The following is a 25263-nucleotide window of genomic DNA, read 5'->3' on the forward strand; positions in this document are numbered from 1 at the left end:
CTCCATCTCATGAATGATGAGTGCGCCCGGCCTCCCGAATTGCGCAGACAGCAGCTCCATCACTTCTTTCGTAGAGGGCGTCCCGATGAACAGGCAGTGGACGACCTCCTTCGCTGCTCCTTTGATGGCTCTGCGCAGTCGAGACAGGTTCTCTTGCTCCGTGAGGGACTGCGCAGATTCTTCATAGGCCGCCTTGAATGGCAGCCAATCACTCGAAGCCCCGCTGAACGTTGGTAGCTCGTTGACATGGCGCGGCGCGGCGACATGTTGAGGCGGCGACGGCAGCGCACGTGCAGCGAGGGCGATGGCTTCGGCTAGCTCCTTGTAGTCGAAGGCGCTCGGTCGTGGGTCGTAGCGATGCTGCACCGGACGCGGCGGCTCGTACACGTGCGGCTCTGACGTGTACGGGTTCGGTGGCAGCTGTACTCTCGGCTCGTCGGCACCCATGGGACACGGCTCACGACGTGCAGACGGCGGCGCGGCGTTCTCCAGTGCGGCTCCCGGTGGACTGGCTTCGATGCGCGGCTCTGGCATCGATGTCCGGCGTGGGAGGCCCGCTGTCGCTCCGGCGTCTTCCCTCGGCACGGCGTGATGTGGTTGCATGGTCAGCGCGAGACTACTTTGTTGTACCCACTCGGACATCCGGACACCCCTTATGGTGGAGGTGTCGTCTTCTTCTTCTTCATCGTCCGTTTCTTCTTCCAGCATGGCCACCCGTACGGCGGCTAACTCCATTTGTTTCTTCAGAAGCTCTTCCTTGGCCTTCAGCAACTCCCGGCGGCGACCCTTTGAAGACGCATTTGAACATGCGCGACGTGGCGTGTGCGGCTTGACGGGCTTCGGCGTCGCAGGGGTAGGCGCGGGGGGCGCGGGGGCAGGGACACGGGCTGTAGCGGAGGCGGGCGCCGTGACTTCTGAGGCGGCCGCAGTGCTTGATGCTTCGTTCGATGTGTCCGTGGATGCTCCCGTCGACGTGTAGGTATCCCCGCTGCTCGTGGTTGCCGTCGTCGCGGTGGCCTCAGTACCGGTGCTGTCCGTGGCACCGGCTACCGAGGCTGACTTGGAGGCGCTTCTTGTGTTCACCATGCTTGATCTTCAATCCGGCTCGAAGGACCAGAAAATGTGACGCACCCCTTCGATCTAGCACGTCACATTAAAATCGTTTGTAGAAATCGTTTGCGAAAATCGTTTGTGAAAATCGTTTGTGAAGCTGATCGAAGAGCAAGCAGGGATTCTTCTTATTGTCGGGCAGGAGGTGCTTGAAATGAGAAGGCTTTTTTCTTCTATTATTTGGAGGCTTCTTTGCTTCTTGGAGGCTGCGAGCGGAATGATCGAGGCGGCCCGGACCGCCTATATTTAAATGCGCTCTCCGCCGCGCGGGCGGTGGGAGGCGGGGCAAGTAATGCGTCGACCAATCAGAGCGCTTTGCACCATAAGCGCCCTCATTGGTACTATCTACTATCTATTATCGCGCCTAACAAGCCTCATAGTTTATTTATTAATAAACAACTTATAACTAGGTATTATTTACAAACTATTAAAACTATTACCAGATATTATACCTACTACAAACAATAACTATGTTAGATCTTTACCTACCTATAAACATAACCAAATAAACTTTATTAAACTTAAACAAACAAATAATTATAAACAATTAAATCAATCAACTAATCTAAACAGTCTTGAACAACTAGGATTGTTTCACATCCATACCTTGCTGCGTCTTGACCTGCACGGGCGCGGACAGCGGGCCGGGGCCCACCGACGTGAGCGCCTGCACGCGTATCGTGTACACCGTGTGCGGAGTCAGCTCGCTGATCGTCGTCAGGTGGCTGTTGTCCATCTGTTGGAGGGGGTTAGGTGAGTTGGGGATGTTGAAACACAAATGAACCAATGTGTAACATCTGAGACATGTATGTTGTCCGTGTGCGTATCTTATTTGTAATGATCTTTAAAATATCTTGATCTAGGATTTAGGTAGTTAAAATATAGCTTACCATTTGAGAATGCCACGATTGCAGAGACTGGGATGGGTCGGTTGTGTAGAAGATTTTGTAGGCCTGAACAAAAAACAAACATTACCACCTTTGTCTAGTAATACATGTAACCACATTTAGGTATAAGATCCTGGAAAGGGCAAGGACAGAAAATGCTGTGGCATTGTTTGAAAGATTCCTGTTACCTACTCTACCGTACACCGTACATTAGCAATCAACAATACTTGCAAATCTGACATAGCGTGATACACTCGTAAGATCTTTGATAGATAAGAAATGCTACTAATGTCCGATCTCTCGTTCGTTCATTTTTCGTCAGCACAGAGTGACCTCTAGTAGTGGAAGGTTATTCTCTAATGGACACAGCAGACGTAAGCGTAACGTAAACGGATCGCTTTACGTTTCTTCTGTCGCGAGCTCGCGAAAGCCTGGTTGACAGAGGAAAAGGAAGGTGATAGGATTTTCGAACCTCCGTTAACGTTGCGTATCGTAAACTGTCAATGTCAAATGTGACTACGTCGGCGCTGTTCTTTTTCCATATTTATGTGTAGTATCGTACAACGCTATCTAATTGCCAAGTTCGACTGTGATAGGGGCTCTGTACTCACCGTGACCTGTCCATTGGGTGTCTCCGGCTCGTCCCACTGTATGACCATGGTGCTGGAGCTGAGCGGCCGCACCTGCACGTTGCGCGGCGCTGAGCCCGGTTCTGTGCACACGGGGGGTGGGGTCAGACCAGGGGAGAAAAGAAGGTAGGGGGAAATCTAGTTTCGGTACAGATTTTTTGGAAGTGAAAGGAATGTTGGTTGTTGGTACAGAAATATTTGTAATGCCATTGGTAGCAATTCTGAAGGCACAGTGTTTTTCATTGAGTACTGTCAAAACTTATAGTTGGAGTATGGATAGTTATTGAGATTTAAAATACTTAAATAATTTAATGTATTGATATGGCTGAAGTTAAACTAGCTACCAATGGCATCACAAATGTATTCAAATAATATACATATTCACTCCTTGGTATGTACCTATATTACTTTTATGTGAATTTACAAGCAAATGGTCTTGTGCAATATGACGTTAAAAACGGAATCAAATAATCAAATACCCATTATTACTACAAACGGAAGTTGCAATAGGGAGAAATTAAACCTTAGTCCGACTCGAAACTAGATTTGGAATAAACAATGTACCATATTTTATGATCGCGCAATGACCATTGATAATCCCAAAGCCGTTAGCTGTTTTGTTTGTGTGTGGTCACAGGGACTGATTCTGAAGTTATGGGTTTTGAATTTAGAACTATGCATAATAAAATGTGTGAAACGAGTTTAAAGGGGAAAAACTTTATTTTGTCCTGTTTTGCTCTATGACTGCTTAGTAGGCAGGTTTTTAATGAAATTTTAATAACGCGATCAATAGATATATATATAAAAAAATAATCTATCGACAACCGAAAACAACATTCAACCGTTCTAAATACAAAAGTAAAATAACTTGAGAATCATCCTTAATGGTTTGCGAGTGAAGAAGCGACTACACAACGGCTTTAATCGACTCGATGTGATACAGAGCTCTTCGTACGTTCCATTTTCAACTTGTATTTTTAAGGTTAAAATGCCGAACGAGCTAAAACAAAACGTAAAAATAATAATGAGGAGGAATTTTAGCGAGAAACGTTTTGCCATCGTGCGTTATACATTATTAATAAGGACCAACAATTCTTAATGAACCAATTCCCTTTGATTCAATTAATGAATGTTGACTGATTTCGATTCTATTAAAAATATTTACACAGGGTTTCTTTGTTTGTATTGGAGATAAAATGAGAAAGCTTTGTCCCACCTTTGAGTGAAAAAGCAGATGATATTAAGAGATGAGGTTTATTTATTAAATGATATGAGCAACCCCTTTGTAAACCGATGAATAAACGGAAGTAAATTAATATTAGTGTTCACCTATATGCTATGAATTTACTCTTTAATTTATTAAATAAATATATTTTAAATTTCTTAGTAAAAATTCTTACATAGAATTCCAAATGAAAATATTTAAAATCTACATTTGTATTCCAGCGTGACTGACTCAATAATACTTTCATTTTACAGCGCAATTTAATTTTCATTTAGCCGTAATATATTTTGCCGGCAAAAAAGTAAGGGTACGCAAACGCACACCCGTTGGCACGAAACAAATTAATCCCAAACAGGACGATATTAAATTAAGAAGTGAGAGGAGTCCATCTCAATTATGTAGAAAATGTAAATAAAAGTGTGACAATGGGCGCCGACAATACAATGGTTAATAGGATTTACAATCAGCGCTACAAGAATAGGGGTCGTCGCAGAAATGAAAAATCCCCGTCTGTTTGTTTATAATACCTGTCTACTGGATGGGAGGGACAATAAAAGTTTTTCGGGAAGCCGGGGCGATATTAAAACGCCATAATCCCCTTTGGAGGCTTTGCTGGGCTCTTTCTTAACTGATACTCTCGTTGTTTGGTTTTATACGAATTTTATATAGTAGTAGGTACTTAGATGAATGGCCAAATACAAGTTATAGAAACAGGAAATAGATTATAGCGCATTGTGTTATATTTTAAAAGCACAAGTTGTTAGGTCTATTATCATATATAATTAATAACGAGTAGTTGATTTAAAAATAACTACTTAACGGTAAATAAAAAAGGTCGAAACTGAAAAATTAAGAATCTTTTTTTTGTATCCGTTGGGAAGTAAGAAGGTGAGTCGGTCTCAGGTCGCTAACTTCTTTATTACAAATGTAAAAGGAATACAACGGAGGACAAATTGTTCCCGGACACTTTTTATTATCATCTCATCAAAGTTTCATTTCTCAAATGGTTTTCAGATTATGAATGCCTCCGTCGAGACAGAGCTTCTGCTCATAAAATGCTTTGTTGTATTATTGAGTCATTTATTGCAAATCTCAGCAATAAGTATGTAATTTAGAAATTGGGTGGGTTTGGAACTTGTATTATATTTACATACTTATCTATGTACAATTATGTTGTTAATTTTAATTGAAACAGAGTCAAGAAAGTAAATTAGTAATCCCGGAACATGCAAAAAATAAAATAAAGAAGACCCGAAACAAAACCCATACTACTGAATACCATACCATAATACTCAATACATATTTTACTTACTGGCACCTCCATACATGGAATCCACTGCAAGCGAGCACGGGGGGAAAACATATAGTATTAGTTCATAGAATAGGTATTGAAAATTAGTGCCTAAAGTACACACAGTTCACACAGGATGTTCCGGACATAGAGTAGGAAAATGTTGTGATGAAAACTGATCAATTTTTCGGAAAGGATTCAAAGTGTAAAAAAATCTGTCTACCTAAAAATTTCTTTACCTACTCCAGAACAGTTTTATTTCCTCCGTCAAATAAATAATTTTATCTACTGAGGAAAATATAATGAATAAATTCAGATGGTAACAACATTAATATATCTGAACTTGTTCAGAAGATATATAATATGATTATAATAGGTCGTATAAACGACCTTTACTGAAAATCAACCCTAAATCACATGGCAACCGATATCATAGTTTATTTAGGTTTGAAATCTTATAGGAACATTTAGATGATAGCAGATGTACTTTTAGAGGTAAAGTTAGACTAGACCTAGAATATAGTAAGATTCAGTAGATCACTATTTTATGGCTAGAAAAATATTTAGGCCAGCATAAATTTCCCTGTGGTACACACATACGTACAACTGAGATCTTATTTTCCACCTGACGTCAAGTTTCACACGGTTATAACCGGAAAAACGGAACACTAAAAATAGTTGCACCCGGGATAGGTGTTAAGTGTGAAGGGGCACGCCAAACTACGAAACGAAACAAAAGAATGGTGCATGAGTACAAACTGAGTACACTACCACTAACACACACATACCGCGAGAGCACAAAAACATAATTCAACCGACGATTTATAATAATTGTATGGGTCAGTCTTTAAAAATATGTTCGATTCGAATTAGGTTCGGATTTATTCTGAAGAGTAGGACATGACGCTTGAAGATGTGGTAGAATAGTATTGAATTCTAATATACAAGTATATGCTGACCGTAAAGAACAATGCCATTGAGTAAGATATTATACCGGATTTAAGATTAAGATCCGTCTGAAACAGGGCTGCTAATTCAGTTTACAAAATAATTAAAAGAACATACCTACCTACAATAATCTTCATACTTTTCAGAATCTCGCATATAGGTACTACGAGATAAAAATATTAAATAAATTAAGTAAATTTCTATTAATATGTAGCTGAACCACATTATCTGTGCTCTCAGGGTAGTAGTTTAAAAAACGGTGCAAATAAAAAAAAACAAGTCACAAACAAACATCATTCTAAGCGAACTTACATGAAGCAGTCGGCGGTTTTCGATTGTTTTCATACGTCGTAGTTTAAAGGCACGCATGAAAATGTTACCAAAGAAAATACCTTAGAACTGAGTATAGCATAAACAATACAAAATTAAAACTACTTATGTACCAACGTTGAAGCAATGGTTGTGGTTATAAAGAAATGTAGTAATTCAGCGATACACATGACAGTAATAACTTAAGATAGGAAGGAAATAAGCCAGTAATGACAGCGTCGTAACTACTTTTATGGAATGAAAAGTTTTCGCTGCAAAGAAAATGTATTAGTATCTAGCTACGAAAGTAATAAATACTGATGTTATTACTCATGGAAATAACAAAATTAAAGTTAAATATAGGTATTTGAATTTAATTTTATTTAGTGTCTAAACTAGAAAATGGTACCTAATAATAAAAAAATGAGCTGAAGATATAACTAGGTATTTATTATTTATAACCTGTCACTTTTATCTGCTTTGGAATGAATACAATACAGTATTTATACCTCAGCCAGCATTTAAAGTGGTATTCATTACCACAGCCGATAACCAATGCAATAAGGTAATCCCGCTTAGCTAAAACCGAAACTGTACCTATATAATAGAGAAGCCAATTTATCGGCATAGTGATGATTCGTTTGTCTATGGTAGGTCAGTAAAGTTGGTTGAACTAAACATAAACACACACAATAGATCCATTTGACATCACGACTGGCAGGACCTTTGGCAATCTTTGAAAGCAGCACAGTTACACAGCCCGTTCACTAACAGAAATACACAAATCTAAACAATTGTTGGAGAGCCGGGATATGTAAGAATATCCCTTTCAGCCTTTGACGTAATACAGGAATAAAGAATTCGAGAAAAAATGCCTTTGTGAACGAACAATGCCGTCAGCGGCAGGCTACGCAGTACTACGCACACATGAGAGCATGTGACGATTCGAGCGATATTCAACCTTATGCTTCCTTATTATGTATTTAATGATACGTGAAGATTGTTCGCGAGGAATGTTTTAATATTAATTCCGGATAAATCCAATATGCTTTGGAGTGGACTAATAATTCCTGTAATAGGAATACTTTTTAGTTTTTTTCTCACTTGTAAAGCTGAAGGTATTTACTATAACAAAACTCTTGTTTACCCGACAGAAGGACTCTCGTTGCACTATAATGAGCCGTTTTCCTTGACAGCTGTCAGTTGAGCTTTTGGGTAAGCCGATAGATGGCGTGAAAACGCAGTGTACCAACTGTCAAAAATTACATAGAGAGCAAAGAGTACTAAACTCAGAATAAGAACTCACTAGTTGTGATTAAATGTCGGGTGGTAGCGCGAGCCATCCTTCCGAGGCTGACTGCATGTGGCTTGGGATAGTGCTAAGTATTCTGTGAATAGTTCTACCCGCGCCGTCACCAGGGGGGAGTCAGTGCCTTAATGGCTGAACTTTTAGTAGAAGGTAGTGCCATCTCTTTATATTACTCTTACTACCAAAAAAGATGTAAGATGGCGTTATCAACAAGACCATAGAACAATAACAAGACACATAGATAAGTAGTATTTGAATGTTTATTTTTTCTCTATGGCCGTCACGTAGTGTTCTTTTCTCTATGCGCGCCGTTTGAACGGGTGCTGCGTGCGAGAACTGATTTTCTATTTTTATTTATTGTATGATCCTAAATAAGATCCCAAAGAAATACTTACAAGACAAGATGAGAATGTGTGCCGTCGCAACTTGTAAAAATAAAGGACATCATAAATTTCCAAATGATGAAAGCCAGGCGCAACAATGGATTAAGGCGACTCGGATAAATGTGCGAAAATTTGATTGGAAACTGCGAAAACATTCATGGTTGTGTTCGGATCATTTCATACCAAGTGATTTTCATTCACGTAAGTAAGTTAAATCATTCGCGGTAATGTAAGTAAGTAATATAAGGTAAGAGTCACTATCTCAAGTGCACTAACTCTACAGTATCAAGGGAGGAGGAGCAGATAGCTCAACTACAACTCAATTAATACAGGAGAAACACAAGGAAACTGAGAAAACTTGAAAAGAACGGCTGTACGCACAATCGCACTGAACGCTGAAGCAACAGTGACATCGACATCATAGAGAAAATAATACTACAATTCTACCTACCTACGTCACTTTCACATTTCGTTAGCCTCACAGAATAACATATTGTGATCTGAGTGTGTTCTGAGGGTTTGAAAGTTGGTACAACCCCAGACAACGCCATCTATTTCTCCAAAAAGGAACTTTTTTTTTTTTTAACAAACGCCTCATTCTACCTATTCACAAAATTCAAATCGAAATTGAAATTCGAACGCATCGCACAGCGTAGTCACTAATACAGTGGGTCCACAGACCGGTCTATCGCACAGTGTAATCAATAATACAGTGGGTTCACAATTCACATACCGGTCTCTCCCGTGGTGATGACGGCGGGCGCGGATGGCGGGCCGCGGCCGATGTTGTTCACAGCAATGACATACATCTCGTACTCTGTGTACGGGGAGAGGTTCGTCACCCCGTAGTATTGGGTGATGACGCCGGATATCTCGCTGAATGCCTGGTTAAATAAGTAATAGCTGTTTAGTTATTTGCATAAGTATAGGTAGGGTCAGGTGCAAAGAAACCTGACCCCCCTCTCATACTAACAATGCTTCTGAGGGGGGTCAGGTTTATCTGCCCCTTACTGTACATGTTAAAGTAGTCGCAGAGGTAGGAGATTGAGGCACCAGACTAAGATAGGAAACGCGACTCTTAATTCACAAGCGTACTAGTGTACGAGTTTTAGGGACCAAGACCTTCTTCGCATGCGGTCTCACTTGAATGAATCTACCTCAGAATAAACAGAGCCACTCAACAACAATTCAGCCAATCACAGTGCTGCATTCCATATTCCAGTTCTGCTCAACTTGTCTATCTCCTCTCTCTCTCTTCTTTAGCACGGACTCCTTTAAACTGAGACATATCTACTCACTATACTACAATCACATACCTGGTTAGCATACTTCGGCTTGTACTGTATGACGTAGTACTGCGGCTCCTCGGGCCCGGAGTAGCTCCAGGCCAGGCGCACGGTGGTGGCCGTGATCTCCGAGGCACGCACCTCGCTCGGCGGGCCGGGTAGAGCTGCGGAGATTGGGGGAGGTTAGGGGACTAGTCCGGGCATAATTGTGGTACTGTGAGTATATGTATTCTGTGGTGGTACTAAACGTAAGTATGGATAGACTGATGGATGGCTCTGAATGCTATGAGAGATAAACGGTATTGCCACAGGAAAGCTTTTTAAAGAAAGAAGTTAGCAAACAAAAAAATGTTTTTTTTTTAAATCTTACATGAGCTGTCTAACAACAATTTGAGTAATACATAATTGCATGAAATGATAACTCAGTGATAGCAGGACAATTTTGAGTCGAGAGTGCCGAAGCCCTTTTTTTGCTGACCCAACTTTGTCACTGTATTGTTGTATAGTCTATAATTTTTAAACATGCTTAGTTATCGCCTTTTTTTCATTCTCAATAATGATTAGGAAAGTACTCCACATGTAGGTACACCATAATAATAATAGTGTAAATACTTATTTCCGATCTTAATGTTTCAGTAGTATTAGGTTTTAGGCTACATAGCATACGTAGGATAGACAGAACAGACGTTTATCTATGATTCAATACAGAATTCTGTCTTACCGCAATCTTGGATCACAAAAGGAATTTCTGATTCAAATTGCATGCAGCTTCAGCCATCCTCGCATCGACAGTACATGAGGGACTGAGACCACATTGTACAGACATTGTAACAACTATAGGTACAGTCAGCCAAATATACAGGTAGGTATGCCACCCTAGCGCAAACACAGAATTTTATGATCCATTGACTGATGATACGAGACATGAAAAATACTTACCCCCCTATTCATAAAAAAGTTAGTGGACGCTTTAGCTATTGAAATGTTTCGTCCCTCTCTCTCAAAGAATAAATTGTTCTCTGTCAGACAGTGACAGAACAGTTCAATAGCTAAAATTATCAGTAACTTTTTTATGAATATTCGGGTTAACCTATAGATTGTTAGTAGGTATGTATCAAATAAATCTTATTTGATTTAACTATTTTCCACCCATGAGTTTTAGGATCAAACTGTTTGCGCTTGAATGGCACACATATCTATTTTGCTGATTGTACATTAACTATACACGCCTAACTGATCGTGAGACGGATATACTAAACAGAATTACGTCTATTCAAGTTCATCAGAACGAATTGATTAATTCATTGACAAAATACCTTTCCAATAAATTAATTTAATCTTAATTTGAAACAAATAAGCCCTTCCGCTCCAAATCTACCCACGAAATCCCTATTCTTTACTCAACCAAGTCCCAAGACAGAACAATTATAATCAAAATTTAATCATTAATCAACATGACAGAAACTTCCATTCAATTTACATCTGGCTCATGGCAGGGTTTTGTTAAATGCTAAAATAATCCCTACTGCGCAGACATTAAGAATGAGTTTTTAGGGTCTTGTGGCCCTATTGAAAAGGTTAATTATAATGAACGCTGCGGACTCTGGAAGTCCAGCGGCCGCTACACGGGTTCTTTATCGACGTCGATAAACTCGTTTTATGCCCGTTCCACCAATCACAGTGTTGTATTTATGGCGAATGGCGATATAGTGATGTTTATCAACGTCGATCATGACTGTTCCTGTATAAAATCCTTGAGATATGGTGTTTTTTGTTCATTGTTATATTATTCTTGTTATCTAAATTTTAATTAATAAGTATTTTATTTAAACCAATTCAACAGTTTGCAATCAATGTGCTTCGCTGTTGGCCATTTTTTATTTATTTATCATCAATTTTAAAATACTTACAGAGGTACAAATAGCACAACAGTAGACCTTTTCGATTGGTTACGAGTACCTACAGCTGTCTCAGTTGATCAATTTCTTGAAATTTATTAGGTTTGAAGTTGCCGTAACAATATTATTATTTCGAATTGAAGATTGAAAAAGACAATATTGTTAACCTTTTAGATAAGGTACTTAATTCAAAATTTGATTGACTGCTTACTTTTAATGTTCTCCTTAATTTGGTCCCTTAACAATATATACCCTATATTTTAAAGTTTATTTTCCAGTGAATCACTTCTAGCTAACGAAAAAAGCGTAAAATATTGGTGAGGGCTCGGCCATAAAAATAATAAATTGAGTAGACACAGGCCAGAATGCTAATTTTATAATTTGGTTATCTTTAGCTACTTACTTACCTGCTTTAATTAAAATTTATTTCCATCAAGAGGCAAGGTTACTTGCGTACACTTGTATAATTTACCGACCATTTTATCAGTGGGCAAGAGTAATAAAGTTAAATCTTTAGAATCGTAACAACAATACAGTACTGTCTTACCTAACTAATCTTATTCACTTTATTATACATAAACACACATATAGGTAGATTTTTTTTTGATTGTGGGAAGTTTTGTAAACTAATTGTTTTGTAGTAATCAAACTCTCAGCACATAAGTAAACAAATATACATACCTATATTAAGTGAGGGTTAGGGTGATTATTTTCTATGACCATAAAGCAACAAAGTTTTTATTTCAATTGGTCATGATTAATATATATTATATTTTATATCCATAGAAATAATATAGTTCTTTAATATTGCCTCTGCTTGTATTTACACCAAATTGAAAGTGAAGAGCAGCGGTTCAAATTAATTAATCATTAGCGTAATTGTTATGGCTGTATTGTTAAGGGACCAAATGAAGGAGAATAAAGTTGTAAATAAGTGAAATGTAAAGATATTATTTTTCAATTTGAGAATTATTATATTCAGTTTATTATACTCAGTATCTATCTATCTATGTTTAAATACTTAGATTAAGATGCTTACACTTACCATCTATAAAAACAAGGTAACAACTGAGAACTTAAAACACAATTTAATTATTCAGCAACAGATTCAATATTGCGAGAATTCTAAGTTTATAAAAAATGACGGTGTCGTGACTGGCCAGTTTAATTTCTTTTTAATGATGATGCGGTGCGGGCGGATTCAGCCAGTATTAGCACACAATATGTTACGTGTCGCCGCCGTGTGTGCCGGCTTTACCTTCCGTGCCGTGTAAAGATTTAGATCCAAGATAATTCGTTGGGACACTCAATTATTTTTTAATATGTGCGGTAAATGAACGATTTATTTTTGCTGCAATACAGATTTTTAAAACGTAATGTTTTATTTTATGTCTGTTCTTATTCTGTGTTAAAAATATTCATATAAATTTAATTTATTTTCTTTATTATAATACCTAATATGTGGGGAAATCTCACACGAGGCTATTCGACCCCAAACTAGGCAGAGCCTGTAATATGGTTATCGGACAGCTGATCTGTTGATATAATTCAGTCGTCTTTTTAAATCAATTTTAACCGACCTATCCGAAGACTGTTAATTTTTTAGAAGTTGAATTTAATGAATTTTAATATTCAGCAGTGCACACTCACATTGCATCTTCACGAGCGCGGTCTTCTCAATCACGCCCAGCACGCCGGCCGCCTCGCACGTGTAGTTGCCTAGTCTCTCATGTCTAACCTTACATAACCTATCCAACTAACAGCTAACAAAACAAATGCCCATCATCATTCTTCCAACATTCCTCCACATCCGATTGTCTATGGTAACTCACACGCAATAATCAGCAGTGCACACTCAGATTGCGTCGTCGTGGTTGGTCCTGGTACATACTATACAAGGTGTTGCAAAAAGTTACCACTCACATTGCACCTTGACTCGGGCTATACAGGGTGTTATAAAAAGGGCACACTCACATTGCACCTTCACCAAGGCAGTCTTCTCAATCACGCCGAGCACGCTGGCCGCCTCGCACGTGTAGTTGGCCGAGTCCCGGATGTCGTGCAGCTTCAGCACGTTGATGCCCAGCGGCGGGTTGTCCTCCGGCGTCAGCCATTGTGAGAGGCCTGGCGGATTTGACGTTTGTGGGTTAGGATGCGGAGGTTGGATGGATTATAATTTGTAAAGGTTGACAGTTGTCCAATTCATGCATTGGTTGGGAAACTGAGTTGGGAAAACTAACTTTATTTACCAAGAATCTGTCAGTAAAACGTCGTGGGACACATGCCATATTTTACTAAGGCCCTGTTTCACAATGTCTGGTTAGTGGTTTGCTGTGAGAAAAAATACATGCTGTCACTGTAAAAAAATTATAACAGAGAGTGACAGCATGTATTTTTATCTACAGGTAGCCACTAACCAGACATTGTGAAACAAGGCCTAAGTATAGATTACTAGGGCGAAGCTTGGGTTCGTTGCGTTTATTGTAAAGTTTAACCGTATTAAAGGATACAGTTAACAGGGTAGTAATATATTTTTTTTCTAAAACCATGTTCATTTCTTTTAAGATTTACTCTATTTATGTTTGACTCATATTTTTGAGACACTGATTAAACAATAAAGTAATTTATATTTTTTCTCACCTTTTCTCCATTTAACTGTGGGCATGGGTGATCCGAAGGCGACGCACTTAAGGGTGAGGTTCCCACCGAGCATCACTTCGGTCAACGGAGGCGGCGGTATGGAGAACTGCGGCGCCACTCGACGCACTGCAAGGGAAAATAGTATTTATTGCACAATACGGGTGTAGGGACTGTACGTAAACAGGTTAGGCTGTATACAGGGTGTTGTAATATTAGTGTAGTAATCCGAAAGGGGGATGAGTCAGCGGGTCATTCTGAACAACTTTTGTTTACGACTTTTAGACTCTCTTGAAAAAAATAATTAACTTTCCGTTAGTACTAAAAGTCACGTGACCAATAAAGTTTATATGGAGATACCCTAGTGATAGTACACTACAATATTTTATTAGTTTTAGTCTCAGCATACTGTTTAGTGCCCAAAATCTCTGAATACTTCAGTGAAATATTGCTTACTTTAAAAACAATATATAATATAATCATCAAATGAATTAAGTTTGCCACTATTTGACAAAAAAACGCTGCTGTACGATATAATTAGAACACGACAGTAACATTTAAAAATAAAAGAAGTAAAAAAGTAATGAAATGAACAAATAAACTGGAGTCCAAGAAAAGATGGCTGCCACTCCAGCTACCTTTATCTGAATGACAAACAACAATAGTCTTTATTGCTCTTGACACAAGACCTGAATCTACAGGCCGAGTTATATTAAATGACTCAAAGAAACACGGCCACAGAAAAAATAAATTATTTTACTCGCCTTTCCATTCCATTAAAATGATTAAAGTTGACTTAAATAATTGCCGGGAATGAAATTAGTTTTGAGTACACTGTTGCAATTTATTCTCGCTTTATTGTACCTGGTATTGAGTAATGATTAGTTAAGTGTTGACTCAAATATACATATAGGTATAATTTTAGAACAGTCGTAGCCATGTAAATATTTTAATAAAAATTATATTTAATAGTTCATGCTTATTGCCAACCTAATGAATATAAAAGAACTTTAGGCACTGTATCTTAAGGAAACGAGAGAGTGTGAGAGTTTGTAGCGGTTTCTTAATAAGGTTTCCAATTTCTCCATTGTCGGTTATCTAACCGACTGGGATTGGTTTATCAATTATACGTCATCTCCATATAAAATTCTTGACAGATGTGTCAAAAGTCAATAACTAATACCTGGTTATGCCCTAACCCACTATGGCAAAAATGGCACTAAGTATAAAAAGTTTGTATTCAAAAATATAATAACTGTTTTTTTATCAAGTGCTGCCAGTATTTTCATTGCTTAATAAGTTGGAGAGTCGTAACTCACATTACTTGATCAATTTACGCTGTTCAATTTAATTTACCCCGAAGTTAGACATATGAAGAGGCAATATGTAAAAAGGGAATTATAAATTAAAGGTGAAGCGAACGCGTATTAAATTACAAATACACGAGCAAAGGATCCGGTCGTGTTTCAAATAATATTACCTAACTATTTAAAAATAAAATAAAAAAATACGAAGGCAAGGAAATACAATGTAACAAATGTGTTTGAATATTAAATTTCACCAGTCATCCCACAACAGCAAATATACTAGTAACTTTTTAATTGTAATAAAAAAAAACAAATAAAAAAGTAAAATAATTTTGTCTCTGCTCTACGCTAGTGCTGGCTGGCTCGGCTGATTCCATAAGCCACTGGCCGCCTTTAATTAAGGCGTCTGAGAAAAGAAAGATAGCTTGTGTAGTTCTCACTCGGTGCTCCAGACGCGTCGCATTGTTCCAGCACATTCCACCATTAGAACCGGCGGTTTTTAATGAACTCTCGCTCACACATTCGCCGGGATATACCTAAGTATAGTGTGAGTGAAAGGGATAAGGGCATTTAGTCAGTAGCATCACACAGGCACCTACCTAAATACATACATATTATTTATTGATGATATATTTTTTAATAAATACTTTACGGTTACGTGCTGAAAATTTTTAAAAACGAATTAATCGTTGACCAATAAAATTGGCCTGTTAAATTTTTGTACATTTTTTTGTACGTAAAGGGCAACTTCCTTGTTTTTCATTGCTTCTGGCAATAGAAAAACTATAACTAAATGCTACACTTTGTTTTAATTTTAACTTCAACTCATGTGTATGCATTCAACTGTTTAGATAACATTAACCAAGTTATTTAACAACACTTTGATCATATTTGAACTTAATATAGTTTTAAAACTCGGGAAAATCCAGTGCTTTTCAAACGTTAAAACTTGTTAAGAAAGTTACCTTCCCAGGAACTTAACGCATATGTATAAACTTCCCAATCATTCCACTAACATCGTTATAAACAACTGGGGAACATCAAACACATCGAAACGTTATTATAAACTTGCACAAGTTCGACAGTTACCTACTCTACCCTCTACCTACCCTTTTTAGCGAAGATTTTATGAATTTCTATTAATTAATTATATGTATGAATATTTACGGAGGAGTGTTAAAACTACGATTACCTACGTATAGGAGCCGGTAAAAATAATTGGTTTGTTGCGTAAATTCCATTTTCAAAATTCAAGTAAGTAAGTGAAAAAAAGCTTTTTGATCTTTACTATAAATCCGTTGACATAATTTAGCCATCGAGACACTGGCTTCAATTTAATTTAGCAAGGTTAGCGTTGTAAACTGTTGCAGCGGTAGTTGTGAAGCGCAATACATCGTGCTCCATTATTGTGGTCATGTTGTCGTGACTGCCGCTAGCCTGTGACGTCAGCTGACGTGACAAATGCGCTCGCAGCCCACTGTTCATTATAATGCCAAGTTTTCTGCGCTCCATTCGAGAACCTTCCCGGAATTTACTTGGGAAACTAGTGGATGAGACTGGCAAAAGATTGCTTGAGAAATTGGATGAATAAATATTGAATACAGTCGGTAAAGAACACGCTTAAGATTTTGGAATAAGTACCTGCTTTCTTAATTTGTGCAGTTGGGTTTTGTGCCATGCTAGGTATAATATATTTGCAATATAATATAATTGAAAAAAATAATTGTGTTAGCTTATCTAAAACTTAAAGCTATTGGTTGTTAAACATTGGACAACTTTTATTGCAGTGAAATATGTAGTAGTAGGCTGCATATTGGTATAAATATTTAAAATTAAAGCTATATAAATATTTTAAAGGATATTTATAATTTAAAATCCTTTTTCAAACAGCTATGACTGATGCAGCACAAACATGCTAACGACAAGCAAGGAAATCTCGCAAGAAAACTGCAAGCTGTTTCCAATATTCCCCGGCTAACTCAAAACACATTTTGTGTGGTCACGTTGTCGTGACTGCGTGTCGTGGCTCGTTGGCGGGCGGACGCTGACAAATGTGATGCAGCGAGCGGCATGTTCGTATGTTGGTACGCCTGCTTACTTCCTACTTTATTGCGGTCGTGCTGAGTTCTGTGTCGATGCTTTTGCAAGTTGGAGTTCGGTTTGGACCAGTTTGGACAGTTAAAAAGATAATTTACCTGTTACTATAACCGTAAAAAATGCTTTTTGGGTTTCACTGAATTCACATGATTCGCCGAAATGCACTTTTTATCACGAACGGATGGTTAAACTTTAAATAACAATTGACATGCCTTTGTCATAACTGGAAAAAATATTTTATTTACTTAACTAAATATGATTAAACTCCATCATATCTATAGGTATTCATTAAATTTACCATGCATAGCTGAAGACCGCGATAAAAGGTGTTCAGGGTAAAATTCTAGTAATTTATAATGATGTAATATTAATTATTCGTAATATCATGTTGACAAAGCCTTCCAAGTTCATTCTGATAAAAGGACCGGTGTTTGTAAGAATCCTTTAAAGTTGACCCAGCCAGCCATGCTGAAATTTCAGGAAATTTTACCATATAATAGGTTTCCAAGAAAGTGTTTTTATTGTAAAACAAAATTTTGAAATATCTATGTAGATAACTTGAGTTGAGATGATAATTTGATAATATCAAATGCATAAACCGTGAACGTAAGTATATTTTAAGAAAGACACTTTGTTTTATTTGATATTTACATGAAATTTCCTTTTACCTAGTAGATAATCATATCATAATACCTCTATTTATGAGAAAATACAGGGTTATACAGTATGAGCTTCAATAGGATATTGGCTGAAATAATACTAAAAGCTTCCACTCGAATAATAAGATTCCACGTGTAAGAGCTCTTATCATATCCAACAATAAATATATCACAGCAAAAATAAGTTTGCGGTATCGAGTAACTAGGCAAAATAATAGTATAACAACGGGTGCCATTTCAAATATTTTGTCCCAGGGAGAAACCTACATTTCTATATTTACTATACAATAAATGGCACGAAACTAGTAGCTACTTCCCGGCACGTACATACATAAGTACCTAGTGGTGTGAAACTGAAAAATTCAGTGCTTTCAGAGGCACGTTATCTAAATGTACAGTCGGCAAAAGAGCTACATTGGCCACCCCAGCGCAAACACATTAATTTTATGATCCACTGTTGGTAATATGCGACACAAATTTTACTTATTAGAGATTGTTTATATATCAATATAATATAATTTAAATCATCTATCTTCAACCCACCCTTTCAGGTAAAACTGTTTGCGCTGGGATGGCACACATATTACTTTTTCTGACTGTACACTACTCTTGTCTGGTACAGTGGGCCACATAACTTACTGACATGTTCCGAGGCCATCAAGAGGCGGGGGCGGACATTACACTATCGCTTCAACAGAGTTTCTAATGGAAACTGTTATTATGAGTTATGGCTATGAGTTTTATGTGTATAGTCTGTACGTAGTATTTGGTTGTAAGTTGGTGCTTCAGAAGTGTTGTATTCTGCTTCTATTTGGAATAAGTTATTACGATGATATTATTATGTAAATGATAATTGTTTTAAATTTTTCGTTGCGCATCATACATGCCTACGAAGTTCGTAGCAATTCGTAGCATACTAGACGGTGCTACGCCGTTTCATGTTCTTATTATTGTAAAAGATAGGAAAGACACACAAACCCAAAACCGTTTAAATATTCTCTGCGGAACTAAACCCAACATGAAACTCCCAGCTGCATCCAATAACACAAATATTTACCGATGAAATTTTACAAAATCCCAGAAAACATCGGAGAAAATGTTGGAGACTCGTCGAAGTGTCAGAATCACTTGTTATTCCGCGGGGCTGATATCAAATCACATTCTACGCGAGTGTGCCAGCCCCAAGTAGCTTATTGAATCAAGGATACAGGAAGACTCCCGAATTTAAACACTGCACTTCAAATGTAAAGCTTACCGCGTGAGCTAATAATCCGGTTTCGTAAAGTGTCTTCAATTTCATTGATTTCGTTATACATATTTTGATTTTATACTCTGACAATAATAAAAACCGGAAAATCGTTATTTAATTTACTGTACTTAAAAAACTACAAGATATGGAAAAAATTCTAAGAAAAAGTACTGCTATAAAAAACAATAATACATTTGCAGATCTAACAACGTTTTCAATCACTTTACTCGTCCAACTACCGAAAAAGTATTGGTTTTTGAACTTTTATGCATAAAATTTAACCCAACAAGATTAATTATCCAATTTGTACACCATTTATTGATGAATCCGACACTCGGTACACTAAAAACAAACGCTTGCAAATGGCTCCCATCACAGCTTCTATAAAAGTATACTTTTTCAAACGTCACTAAAACAAAGGTTATTTTTATATCCCATTTAGGCCACCGGCATCGTCTATATTCCGGCTATAGTCATAAAGTTGGGAATAGTGTTGGCCCTTCATTCACCCTTTATTTTACGACGATATGGGGGCAACGATTATGACGTCACGGGCCCTTTGGGTCTATTGATGACTAGTGGTCTAGTGCCGGACAGGTACGTAATAAAGCCATGATGGGAATTTAAAGTTGTTGTATTCGTACAGGTTTTTTCAACCGTTTACCATAGGCGGACCTACTCATTTGTTGTTACACATAGATTATGATTTAGGTAAGTTATGTAATACACATTTTTGTTTGCACTCGTTCGTACAGTATCTAACACTTGCGGTCAATATAAAAAAGGTGTATATGAATTCGTTGAGCCGTGGATGCCGTTTTTTTAAAATCTTGGCATATATAATCCTAACTAATCCTAATCCTAACTTCCTAACTAATATTATAAATGCGAAAGTAACTGTGTCTGTCTGTCTGTCTGTTACTATTTCACGCCAAAACTACTGAACGGATTTGAATGAAATTTGGTATACATACGGTGTAGACCCTGGGAAAGAACATAGGGTACTTTTATCTCGGAATTCCCACGGGAAAACTTTTTAAGGCGAACCGAAGCGCGCGGGAACAGCTAGTACGCCATGAATTTAACTACATTTCTGATATGTAACCATGGGAACCGTAGTAGTCATATTTAGAACCCCGTAGGTAATAATCATCTTCACGTCACAGGCTTGCCTAGTGTGTGGGTCGCAGTGTATTCTCATTCGTTGTTAATTGTGTTTATGTTAAACAAATACACTCACGGGCAACGAAAAAGTTCCATTGAGAAAATGATCAAATTACCCCTAAATGTAAAAAAAAAACTTAATGACGCCTTCTGTAATATATAAGTACATTTAACGGTGCATCAGAATATTACCAACTAAACACGTAAATATTTTGTTAAAATTTCCTATTAAAAGTTTTAAAAAGTTGGGGCCATTTGAAGTCTGTCAGTGGAACTGTTTCTTTGCACGTGAGTGTATTACGTACAGAAGAGCTAGTACGGTGCGCATTTAAGACATGACAAGAGTTTTGCATCGCGCTCACTCACATCGCATAGCCTCAAGAGCGAGCGCGACGGAGAACTCTTGTCACGTCTTAATAGCGCCCTGTGCTACAGGGCCTGGATGATGAATAACTCACGCTTGACGTAGAGCGAAGTGGGCTTGGAGAACTCGGTGCCGATCGCGTTCTCGGCCGCGCACTCGTACTTGCCCTGGTCCTCCTCCTCGCTCTTCACGATCTGGAGCGTACCTGCAACGAGGAATAGGGGTTAAATATCAGAGGCTAATGTTGAGTTGCAGAAAGGAACTTTACGCTAATGTATACACACTGTATATGGACAGAAAGATACATAGATACCTATAAGTCAATGTTGGCATTAGCTTAAAATTCCTTTTTGCAAAAGGGTTGTTATTGCATTGCATGGTTTGGCATAAGGGTTCCTATGACATTGCATGGAACAGGATATAAGAGGAGGGGTTTAGAAGACATTTCGGTTCGGAAGGCGCCAAATTTAAAAAAGAGAAAACGTAAAACTTTTGGTGAAATTGAATCAATGAGATTTTGGGTAAGTCGAACGACTATTGCGAATAATAAATTTTGTGCCTTCAGAATCAGCATCAATGTTGATTATTTGTTAATTAGAACAACAAGAAATTTCTCAATTATCCAGACGAGATATGTTTTTATCACTAGATACACCACTGGGTCGGAGCAAAAACATGCCTAAGTAATTAGTTTTAATAAAAGCGGACACCTCAGCTAGAGACTTTATTAAAAAAAGAAACTCATTTTCATTACATGAAAATTTCTCCTTCGCGAGGCACCAAAATAAAATGTGTTTCTAAAAGATTTCCGCGTTATATAAGCATTTTCAGAACTATCTCAAATAAGATAGCGAGCCGGCAGGTTATTATTCAGGCGGGCCAGTAAATATATAGAGATTTATGATCTAATAACAGGAGAACTTAGGGAAGAGCCGCCATTAGGCTAGTTTCCCGCCATGGGGGGTAACTCACTCGACGCTTTTGCTAGTCTATTTTGAGTTGGACCTTTTTTGTATTTAACCTATTGTGTCCCACTGCTGGGCAAAGGTCTCTGGGTCTTTCACCTATCCCTGTCAGTGGCATCTTTTAACAATAGATAAGGAAAGTAAATTTGTTTAACCCATATAAATACGATAGTGTATTCTTAGGTACATTAATCAGGTAATACGAGTAATAATGAAATTTCAAGATTAGTACGTTTTATGCCTTCTATAGGCTTCAATTGGCTTGGGAAATGCTGTATGCAACCCAATTTTTTTTTAGGTATCTAAAAATTTCATAAAATATGTCTGTGGGAATAAAGATGAAATATGATTTACAGTCTATAACTTATACAGGGTGACTTTTTAGTCAGTAACGAAATTGTAATATAACATTCCTTGGTTAAAAATATAACTTACGTGTATTTTCTTTCAGTACCTTTCAGTACTAAAATTATAAGATATTGGCACACAAAGTTTTCTCCAGAAAACCAAGACTCATGGTCACCGTGCGCGAGTAGCGCGAGTAGCGCGTCTGGCCACGCCCACTTGCCCGCGAATCCTAACTAAGCGAAAGTAATTGTGTCTGTCTGTCTGTTACTCTTTCACGCCCAAAACTACTGAACGGATTTGAATGAAATTTGGTATACAGATGGTCTCGTCCTTGAAAAAGAACATAGGCTACTTTTTATCGCGGAATTCCCACACGAAAACTATTTAAGGCGAAGCCAAGCTCGCGGGAACAGCTAGTTTCAAATAAATTCATAAGTTGCTCAATGATTTTCCCGATACTTTCAAGGGGTTAGAGTTAGAACCGTCAAATTGCAATAAAAATCCAAATCCAAGGGGACCTTACCGCAACACCGTAATTAGCACACACTTCCTCAATCACTGTAAGTGATGAACAATTGATGAAGTATCAAATTGTTCGAAGTGGAGTCCCTTCTACACATCTACACAAAGTCTGGCACGTCACAACACTTTCAACTCATTGTATTTTAATTTATTTAACACCACAATGTAATTTTTCACTTCCTCGAAAGCGACAATTATCTTATTTCTGAGGTCTGCGAGATTTTGGGACTCTTCGACATACCTACTCCTACTCTTGGTTAGAATACATTTAGCACACACACACAAACATAACACAAGTCGGCCCGGGGCCGGGGTGCGCGCGCGTCGAAAGAAAAAGGGTTTTTGAGTAAACAGAGACACGTGTGACGCGGCGGTGCGCAGGCGACTGACGTCAGATCGATGACGCATTACCCATTAGCGGCGGCATCCTTTGCAAAATGAAGCTCCGCCCCTTTCTCACGCTAAACGAGAGTTTATTGGTTTATGGCGGCAATAAGGTCTAATTTCGGCTTTGTTTGTTTCGTGAGAAACCTATCGCTTTTAACATTTATTGCTCAGTGACTCAGTGACCATATTTTACCAATATTTCGGGATACAAAAAAAATAAATCATGAAAAATTTACCTACTAATTTTTTCATTGAAATCGACTCTATTGTACATACCTAACTCATGGAAAAAATTTCGTTAGTGACTAAAAAGTCACCCTGTATATAGAGTGCAAAAACTAGGTCATATTTGTTTTTCACAAAAATAAAGACTCACTCAAGCCAAGACCAGCAGCCGAAAAGTGACAGAAAAAACTGTGATCCAACAATGCCGACGCTTGCTCCAACCGACTAGCGCACAAAGAAAATGTAATTACAGTGAAACATGGCACTAGGACGAGACGAGGCCGTGGTTTTAATAAAAACAACGCAAAACCACGCAAAAGTACAAAATATGAACGCTAGGAGCGCCACTGTGGCCGCCGCCGCAATTTATAGCTATCAATTTTTGCGCTACTGTGTCACAAATTGAAATATAACGGACATATTAACCGACCATTTGGGTTTTAGAGAGCTCTTTCCGGTCCAATAGAAGTAGGTACTGTAGGGGAGATTTGATTTGATATTACTGTTTTAAGTAGATCAGTCGGTATGAAATTCGTGTTCCACGTTGGGCGCCAAATCCTTGATTCACAACATAATTACGAGTCAATGGTATTTTTGTAATTGAAATCAAAACACATACTACATGGTTGTTTATCCAGACCACTAAAGCAAAAACAAATAGCTTCCATCCCATAAGCCCGCTGCCACGTTGGGCGCCAAAATTATAACACGAGTTGGCACCACGGGATTTGAGCGGTGGCAATCAAATAAAATGGCGTGTCACCTGCTCGGCTGGAGGCTCCCGGGGACCACAGAGTAACAAAGCGGATTGTGACGAAGGTGCTGCTCTGTGGCGCTTTGCCTTCTGAATTTAAAAGAGGTATCTGTATTTAACGTGACCTGCGAACTGATTCGCTGTTAAGTTGCCGAAAGGGATTGGGTTATGTGAGTGTAATTGAATGTTTTTATTTATTGTAGGGTTTGAAGAAAAAAAAAGTGTTTGCCTATAAACTTATACTTATTACGGTCTTATTGGTAATTAAATAGGTACAGTAAGGGTCAGAGGAACCTGAACCCTCTCAGAAGCATTGTTACTATGAGAGGCGGGTCAGGTTTCTCTGCAGCTGACCGTACAATAAATAAGTATAGGTAGAATTCTATACACGATAAATAATCGACATAGTACAAACATATGACATTTTTTATTAATCCTGAGTCTTTTTAGTATTATTAATATGCTGAGATAGTTAATTACAGTCACTCCAACACGACAAGCAAAAGTATAACTATCATTAGTTTGACAAAACGCTACGTCACTGCGCCGCGCCGCCACTATAAGGTGGCCACGGTGGTGGTCGCCACCTTTCAGTATAGTACGCAACGGGCACATCGCATCCTTGTTAAATTCGCTAATATTAAGCAGTATGATTTTGTTCATGAGCTGGCCCGGCACATAGTGAATGGTGAATTTCCAAATACAGTTGTTTATTAGAGTTAAATAATAACATGTTATAATTTGTTACATTTTTATAAATATTAATTAACAGATTAGTGAATCGATAGGGATGGCATTGAAAGTTTGTTTTGTCTTCAAAGGATCTAATAAAAACAAAAATATTATCTCTACCCGCACCCGCCTCCATTCATTTGGATTTGGTCTTCTGATACTGAAGTGGTTTATGCGTTGTCTTTCAGGTAACATGGTCTGTGGCAACAACATAATAGAGCCACAAGTTGAATGCCCCATTTAGGTAGCCGGGTCGGTCGATACAGTAGGTCTACTCTGACTTAACGAATCAAGAGCTAAGGGGTTATTTAGAATAGAACCAAATATACAGTTCGATCGCAATGTTAGCTCCCAATTTAATATTATTAAGAAACTTTGATTGGCGCTAAAATAAAAAAAATAAAAACTGCAATAAAAAGAATTAATGGACGTAGTAACATACTACTCTCAGACGTTGTGAATATATAAACAAAATGCCTTAAGAATTACTCGAACGACGTATCACATGTTTCTGAAGCTTATCTAACTGCAAGCTTGCTTGTGTTGGGGTCCACCAACCCGCAATTGGCCAGCGTGGT

At 38.1% G+C, this 25263-nt stretch overlaps 1 protein-coding gene across 1 annotated transcript in view; it reads right to left on the reverse strand.

Annotated features, from left to right (window-relative positions):
- The window catches only part of LOC105382164 (tyrosine-protein phosphatase Lar), a 337896-nt gene that overhangs the window by 21161 nt on the left and 291472 nt on the right, over positions 1-25263 (reverse strand). The window contains exons 10-18 of the mRNA XM_048631524.1: positions 20847-20957; positions 13916-14041; positions 13250-13399; positions 9408-9541; positions 8825-8975; positions 5164-5187; positions 2609-2709; positions 2001-2063; positions 1717-1846 (exon numbers count right to left, since the gene is read on the reverse strand). Of these exons, the coding sequence (XP_048487481.1) occupies positions 1717-1846; positions 2001-2063; positions 2609-2709; positions 5164-5187; positions 8825-8975; positions 9408-9541; positions 13250-13399; positions 13916-14041; positions 20847-20957 (990 nt within the window). The remainder of the gene's footprint in view (positions 1-1716; positions 1847-2000; positions 2064-2608; positions 2710-5163; positions 5188-8824; positions 8976-9407; positions 9542-13249; positions 13400-13915; positions 14042-20846; positions 20958-25263) is intronic.

The sequence above is a fragment of the Plutella xylostella genome, chromosome 29, assembly GCF_932276165.1.
Source record: "Plutella xylostella chromosome 29, ilPluXylo3.1, whole genome shotgun sequence".
NCBI lineage: Eukaryota > Metazoa > Arthropoda > Insecta > Lepidoptera > Plutellidae > Plutella > Plutella xylostella.